The following is a 7,946-nucleotide window of genomic DNA, read 5'->3' as shown; positions in this document are numbered from 1 at the left end:
TCTTGCCATAACAATCTAAAAGCTGAGAGCTCTTCTTAGAGGCTGAGTAACACATATATAAAGACATAATGTCCTTACTGGACATAAGGTAGGCAAACCTTCCTGTGCTGTTTGTAAAGGAGGTTAAAACTGGTCCAACTCTAATACCTGATTTTTTAAACCGAGGATTAATTACTTTTAGCAAGAATGAAGAATTTGGCCAAAGTGGCACCCCTGTGCCATCTGGTTTCCAGTGCAGACAGTCTTCACTAACTGATAGGACACACAATATTCCTAGCCTTTTAGCAGAACAAAGAGCCAAGAGGAAAGCTGCCTTTAAAGATAAGGTTTTAAGGTCTGCATCTGTCAATGGCCCATAGGGTGGCTTTGTAAGAAAGTCTAATTCAAGAGGTAAATCCCAATTAGGTGCTCCTAAAGTGTGACTCGGAATCATGTGATAAATTCCCTTCAGAAACTGGCATACTAAAGGCTGTCGACCTAATGGCTTTGCATTGACTACTTCATGAAATGCCGAAATAGATGAGGTGTAAACCTTGATTGTAATAACTGCTCTGCCCTTGTCTATTTGAGACTGCAAAAAACGAAGAACAAGCGACACAGAGCAGGTTGTTGGGTCAACATTTGCATTGAGACACCATACCAAAATCTTTCATTTAGTGGCATAGTTAGCACGAGTAGATGGGGCTCAAGTGTAGCGGATATTATGCATGAACTAGAGCTTTTAAAGAGGTGTATAAAAGACAGCCTTTCTATAACACTGACTAAATGCATCCATGTAATAACTGAGACATTACAATGAGACTGAACTAGTATAGCAGTGTAACATTAGATTGATGAAAATACAGCAGATCATATTTGAAAGCAATAATTAGGACCTGTGGTGAACATATGAAGCCAAAAAAGGTCAGTGATGTTTGCAGACAAACTGTGATTCACATAGATCATTTACATCAAATCATTTTTTTATGAAGTGGTGAAAAGCCTTTTTAATGAATCTGGGCTTACAATGAACTCCCTGAATGGGCAAGGAATGTCTAAGCATTCTTGTAATTGCAATAATATCGTGTTTTTAAGAAAAACTAAACTCAAAAGAATTAACTGAAAAAGAAACAAGCAAAAAGTAAACTGTTGCATCACTTAGAAGAAAATGTTGGTTCAATAAGCAGTACATTTGACAACAGGGTAAATATATATATAATTTACAGAAAGCATACTAGACACCATTCGTTACAGTAGTGTCAGCTTTGTCCTATTTCTGTATCTGATGTGAGAGATTTTGAAAAATGAGGCTGCAAATCTGAAATCACGTCTAAAACTTTAAGTAGCTTTCACATTTTATTCTATACTATAATGCAGTGGTTCCCAACCTTTTTTCCTGGAGACCCCTATTTTAACACTGACATTTTTAAAGACCCCCCCCCCCCCCCCCAACACACACACACACACACACACACACACACAAACATCCCACACAGAAACATACACAAAAAAATCGCTCACACTGACTAGCAAATAACATTGAGCTAATGTTGTGTTTAATATATGCAAGAACAACAACTCAAAACTATTAACTCTCAACAACAGTTTGCACTTTTTTTCAAAATCTGCTGCAGCAAACCTGCTAAACCTAAGTGCAGCACATTTAACATCATGTACAAATAACATGTACAAACCTATCTGTTTAAACTATTATAAAAAGGTGAAATATGCAAGGTTCAAAAGAACAGAGTGAGTATTTTCTATTCAGGCTTGTTTATTCAGACATTTGTTTTTATTCTAAAAGCCTGTATTAGGCATATAAAACAACAATAACAAATGCATAACAACTATTTGCATATTTTAAATTGCACAAAGTTTTTTCACACCTTTTCTTGTAATTCTAGATGAATTAAACCTTATTTAATTGTTAAGGCTATTTAATGTGAACTCAGGGCCTGCATATCTAGGGATAGTGATTGAATATTAGGCATGATTTTCGTGACAGCCAGACGAAAGTCATTGTACAATTCCAGCTTGTTGCGTGCCTTCGTTTTGATAGTTACCAGAAGCTAAAAGCAAGTCTCAGACAGGTATGTTGTGGCGAAAGGAAGAATGAGTGTGGTTGTAGCATGTTGCGCAAGTTTGGGTGCAACGTTGGGTCCTTTCACCAGCCAGAACCGTTTGTACCCATGTTTGGTAAAGAATCTCCTCAGAAAAGAATTAGACTTGACATCCAAGAGCTCGTCCTCCGCTTCTAAATATTCCACGTCTTCCTCATTTGTGGTGAATGGATCACTTACCCAAGCGCATTTGGCGACATGTTCATCAATATACGAAAATCGTGATTTCATCTCCTCCATCGCCCAAGAATTCAGGTAACTTTCCCCCGGTTTGTTTGAAAAGTGATGAAACTGGTGCAGGTCTCGTTTCAACAGTTTATTCTTCCTGAAATCCACTTTGAGTATAAATGCGTCAATAATTTCATTGCATTCCAGCACATTTGCATCCGCACTCTGCATGTGCTTGTTTGTTTCATTGTATAGGCTGAAAATATCCGCCAGGTATGAGGTTCTAATGAGAAACTCATCTGTCATTTCGTCAAATAGTCTTTGATTGTTCAGTTTCAAAAACTCCTTTATTTTTTCACTCAGTTCAATAAAACAAATCAAAATTTGTCTTGCTTTATTGCGGCGTCTTCAATGTACTGCACATATACAATGAGTATTGCTTCATCAGCCACAGTAGAGGTTTCGTCAAGTTGGATAGAAAAGTTATTTAACTTTAACTATTCAACCAACGTGTTCTCAACATCGTTTGCCATTCTGTTCATTCTGTCTTTTGTTGTATTATTAGACAGAGGTACAGTTTTTAGTTTTTCAAGCTACCTGCGGACCACACATTATTTCTGCCATTTTAACACACGCAGGTTTGAGCAGAGTTTCCCTGATGGTGTGCAGCTTTTTTGATTGTGCAATTAGGAGAGCGCACTCAAAAGATGCAACCGTCGACTGTCTATTGTCACTTCCAGCTCTAGTAAAAGCTTCTCTTATGTTCTCTGGTCTATTTGACATAACAAGTTATTTTTTCCTTAGAAAAAATTCTTTGGGTTTACCATCCGTCTGTGGGTGTCTGGTGCTCTGATGTCTCTTTAGTTTGCAGGGCTTCATGCTTTCATTTGCTAGTCTGTCACCACAGATGACACACTCAATTTTCACCTTGTCCATTGCTTCAATGAAACCGAATTCAAGATAACTATCCAAATAAATCCTTGCTTTCTTTTTAGCACATTCATGTTTATCTCCTCCCTGGCGCTTTGCCATATCTTCTCTTCGGTGCGTCTTTTTTATTTTATTTACAAATGTAAGCTCTGGGCTATGTTCCCACTCTCGCGATATGCTGTACATTTACATTTACATTTAGTCATTTAGCAGACGCTTTTATCCAAAGCGACTTACAAATGAGGACAAGGAAGCAATTTACACAACTATAAGAGCAGCAGTGAACAAGCGCTATAGACAAGTTTCAGGCGTGTAAAAGTCTAGGAAGCAAAACATTAGTAGAATTTTTTTTTTTTTTTTTTTTTTTGAGAGAGAGAGAGAGAAAGAGGGCACAGTTAGTAAAACATTCTCGACGTTAATGAAATCTCTTATCTTTCTATATATGATTTTCCCCCAAATAATAAGAATTGTATTATTTAATAAATTAAATTAATTTCCTAAAAACAAAAAAATTAAATAAAATAAAAGAAAGAAAAAAACACAGTGCTCTTGACGACCCCTTGAAAATCATCGCGACCCCTGGGTTGGGAACCACTGCTATAATGTATATACTCTAAGTTTGACAATGTAAGAAAGAGAGAGAGAGAGAGAGAGAGAGAGAGAGAGAGAGAGAGAGAGAGAGAGAGAGAGAGAGAGAGAGAGAAGGGAATTGTTACTGACTTACCTCATATGTTGCCCCTTTGGCATTGGCTACATTTACAATCATTCATCCATAATAATTACCTGAAAAATGCAAACACTCTATTAGTTCAAATGCATTTGGCAGATGCAGTTGAGCTCATTGTTCAAGATGCTTCTCTATCTTTGCACACTTCTGCTTTTTAATAAGCTTAAAGTAAGTGTGGGAAATGCTTCTTGCCAAATAATGGGAGAACCGAAGTACCCTCTGCTTTTCAAGGATGGAGATGTGACTATTGGTGCACTTTTCCCAGTCCACAGCATAGAAACAACACCTTCATTTGAGTTTACACAAAAACCTCAGCTTTTATCATGCTCCAGGTTTGTAATAATATGACAATTTTGATTTTCTATCAATTTAGATGGTGTACGTATATCTTGAAAATTATCGTGCTTTTCTCTCTCTTTCTTGTTTTCTATTAACTGTTTTGACATTTTCACAGTGTGAGTCTGAGAGATTTTCGTCTGGCTCAAATCTTGATCTTTGCTATTGAGGAGATAAATAGAAGTGAAAGCTTGCTCCCAAAGGTTTCCCTTGGCTACAAGATTTATGATACCTGTAGCTCAAAATTGTCTTCCATGAGTGCAACTATGGCATTGATGAATAGTTTTGAGTTTGCAGGAAGAGACAAATGCAACAGGCAGACTTCTATACATGCTATCATTGGAGAAACAGAGTCTTCTGCCACAGTGATCTTGACTAGAACCACAGGACCTTTCAAAATTCCAGTAGTAAGTGCCAATTAAAAAAAGGTTTTACAAAAACACCACACTGTAAACTCATTTATGATCTATCTATCTATCTATCTATCTATCTATCTATCTATCTATCTATCTATCTATCTATCTATCTATCTATCTATCTATCTATCTATCTATCTTTTAAAGATAAGTCATGCAGCCTCCTGTGAATGTCTGAGTAGTAGAAAAGATTATCCCTCATTCTTCAGGACTATTTCTAGTGATTACCATCAAGGTAGAGCTCTTGCATACATAGTCAAGCACTTGGGCTGGTCTTGGGTGGGAGCTGTGAACAGTGACAATGACTATGGGAATTATGGAATGGCCATATTTCTGAATACAGCCCAAAAAGAGGGAATTTGTGTGGAGTACTCTGAGAAATTCTACAGGACAGAGCCCGAGAAACTAAAAAAAGTGGTAGACACAATTAAAAAGAGCACTGCAAAAGTTATTGTTGCATTTATTTCATTTCTTGAAATGAGATTACTTGTTGAGCAGTTAAGTGCTGAAAACATTACAGGCCTCCAAATAATTGGTGTGGAGGGATGGACAACTTCAAAGAGTTTGGTTACTCCAAGAACATTTAATGTGCTGAGAGGGTCACTGGGTTTTGCAATAAGAAAAATTTATATTGAAGGTTTTGCAGAATATGTTTTAAAATCCTTCTGGGACACAGCTTTCCCATGCATACAGAATCAGAGGAATGATTCCTGGGTCATATTAAATTGCAGCAGATATCAGGATCTTCTTGTTCTGAAAAATTACATTGAAGATGTGCCTGAACATAGATTTTCAATAAATGTCTACAACGCAGTTTATGCTGTGGCTCATGCACTGCACAGTCTATTTAAGTGCAATGAACAAGAGGGTTGTGAGAAAGACCTGTTGATACAACCACAGCAGGTACAAAATAAGTAAAACCAGAAACCGAATAGTATCTATTTGAAAATGTCTTAATTTTTTATCATGTATTGATTAATTTAAATATTTTATTTAGGTAGTTGATGCACTGAAAAGGGTAAATTTCACTGTAAAGATGGGAGATCGTGTGTGGTTTGACAGCACTGGTGCAACACTAGCCCAATATGAGGTCGTGAACTGGCAGCAGAATTCTGATGGATCAGTCAATTTTAAAAAAGTTGGATACTATGATGCCTCTCTGCCTACTGACCAGCGCTTTGTGGTTAACAGCAAAGAGATACTTTGGGCAGGAGGAAACCTGAAGGCAAATGGCATAACATTTATATGTATTTATTTTAAGTTTAAACTGTAATAATTTAAAATAAAAATTATATCATTTAATGTTATTTAATTAGCAACATTTACTCTTTGTTGGCTGAAATGAACACAATCGATAGATAGAGAGAGAGAGAAAGAGAGAGAGAGAGAGAGAGAGAGAGAGAGAGAGAGAGAGAGAAATGTCTTCAGGTGCAATATTAACACATTTTTCTATGTAGAAGCCAAGATCTGTGTGCAGTGAGAGCTGTCCTCCAGGCACCAGGAAGGCAGCACAGAAGGGAAGACCTGTCTGCTGTTATGACTGTATTCCATGTGCAGATGGAGAAATCAGTAATGACACAGGTAATACTCAGTCTATCTCACAGTTCCAAAGGAAATTGTATAGTTGCTGTTTTTGTGTTTTTATACTAATATTAAGGGTGCAGCTTTTTATCAAAGGAGTTCATAAATTAAAATAATTGGATTTTTTCCTTTAACTATAGAAATAAAAAACTTTCCTTCCAGATTCAAATAACTGCAAGCAGTGTCAAGGGCAATACTGGTCTAATGCTGAGAAAAATAAATGTGTTCTAAAGACTGTAGAGTTTCTTTCATTCACAGAGATAATGGGTATAGTGCTTGTTTTTTTCTCACTATTTGGAGCAGGATTAACTCTGCTGGTGGCAATTATCTTTTACAGCAAGAAGGATACTCCCATAGTAAAAGCCAACAACTCAGAGTTGAGCTTCCTGCTGCTCTTCTCACTGACTCTGTGTTTCCTCTGTTCACTTACTTTCATTGGTCAGCCCACTCAATGGTCTTGTATGTTGCGTCACACAGCTTTTGGGATCACGTTTGTCCTCTGTATATCCTGTGTTTTAGGAAAAACATTAGTGGTGTTAATGGCCTTCAAGGCTACACTTCCAGGAACCAATGTCATGAAATGGTTTGGGCCTGTACAACAACGACTAAGTGTTCTTGCCTTTACATTTATACAAGTTTTAATCTGTGTGTTATGGCTATCAATATCTCCCCCATTTCCCCACAAAAATATGAAATATTATGAAGAAAAGATTATTCTTGAGTGCAGTTTGGGTTCCACTGTAGGTTTCTGGGCTATTTTGGGATATATTGGCCTACTGGCTGCCTTGTGCTTCATTCTGGCTTTTCTGGCTCGGACACTCCCTGATAATTTCAATGAGGCCAAATTCATCACATTCAGTATGCTCATATTCTGTGCTGTATGGATCACATTTATTCCAGCTTATGTTAGTTCTCCCGGAAAATTCACAGTAGCTGTGGAGATATTTGCCATTTTGTCTTCAAGCATTAGTTTACTATTGTGCATTTTTGCACCTAAATGTTATATAATCCTTCTTAAGCCTGAACAAAATACAAAGCAATACATGTTGGGAAAAACAACATCTAAGTTCTACTGAAACAAAATAAATAAAATTAAATAAAAAATAACTAGATAATGCAAAGGCTCTTGTCATGTATACCCCTCAGAGGAAATATCCTAAGTACCCAACATACATGGAAAAATGTAAATTAGAATATGAGCAATGAGCAAAACACATGCTGCAACTGACTGTTAAATGATATGTGAATATTGAATCATTTAAGGTTGACCACTGAAATAACACAGACATTCTTTATGTTTGTGACAAGGTATCTGCCTATTATCGAAGCAGTTCAAGTTTAAGTACTAGTACTTAATGGAAAAGATACTAGTTATCTAAAAAAGTACTAGTACTTAATGTATCTAAAAACATACTAGAACATAATAGAAAAGATACTAGTATCTATTTTCATGTTCGTTGTACGGTTTTTTTAGATACTAGTATCTTTTCCATTAAGTACTAGTACTCATCATCAGGTACTAGTGCTTATTCATTAGATATTAGTGCCTATTCATTAGATACCAGTGCCTATTCTTTAGCTACTAGTGTCTTTTGTAACTTTACTAGTACTTATTCATTAGATACTAGTCCATATTAAATACCAACACAGTCTCACGGCAATTCGTAAATTTTTGATTTAGTGGCTAAT

The 7,946-nt window shown here is 36.5% G+C and overlaps 1 protein-coding gene across 1 annotated transcript; it reads left to right on the top strand.

The window, feature by feature from the left end:
* The first annotated feature begins 4,023 nt into the window (after positions 1-4,023).
* On the top strand, positions 4,024-7,333 carry LOC130245647 (extracellular calcium-sensing receptor). The gene is made up of 6 exons (XM_056478397.1): positions 4,024-4,256; positions 4,379-4,667; positions 4,824-5,579; positions 5,674-5,901; positions 6,134-6,257; positions 6,420-7,333. Exons 1-6 carry the CDS (start codon positions 4,024-4,026, stop codon positions 7,331-7,333), a joined length of 2,544 nt encoding a protein of 847 aa, XP_056334372.1.
* Positions 7,334-7,946: the final 613 nt, after the last annotated feature.

Source organism: Danio aesculapii, chromosome 18, assembly GCF_903798145.1.
Source record: "Danio aesculapii chromosome 18, fDanAes4.1, whole genome shotgun sequence".
NCBI lineage: Eukaryota > Metazoa > Chordata > Actinopteri > Cypriniformes > Danionidae > Danio > Danio aesculapii.
This window is presented reverse-complemented; position numbering and strand designations above follow the sequence as displayed.

What these genes read in the sequence shown, in the direction of transcription:
- LOC130245647 (XM_056478397.1), top strand. Translation starts at nt 4,024, where the DNA reads ATGCAGTTGAGCTCATTGTTCAAGATGCTTCTCTATCTTTGCACACTT. An exon ending in GACCTTTCAAAATTCCAGTA is followed by an intron (nt 4,668 to 4,823) that starts GTAAGTGCCAAT and finishes TATCTTTTAAAG; the next exon opens with ATAAGTCATGCAGCCTCCTG. An exon ending in TGTTGATACAACCACAGCAG is followed by an intron (nt 5,580 to 5,673) that starts GTACAAAATAAG and finishes TATTTTATTTAG; the next exon opens with GTAGTTGATGCACTGAAAAG.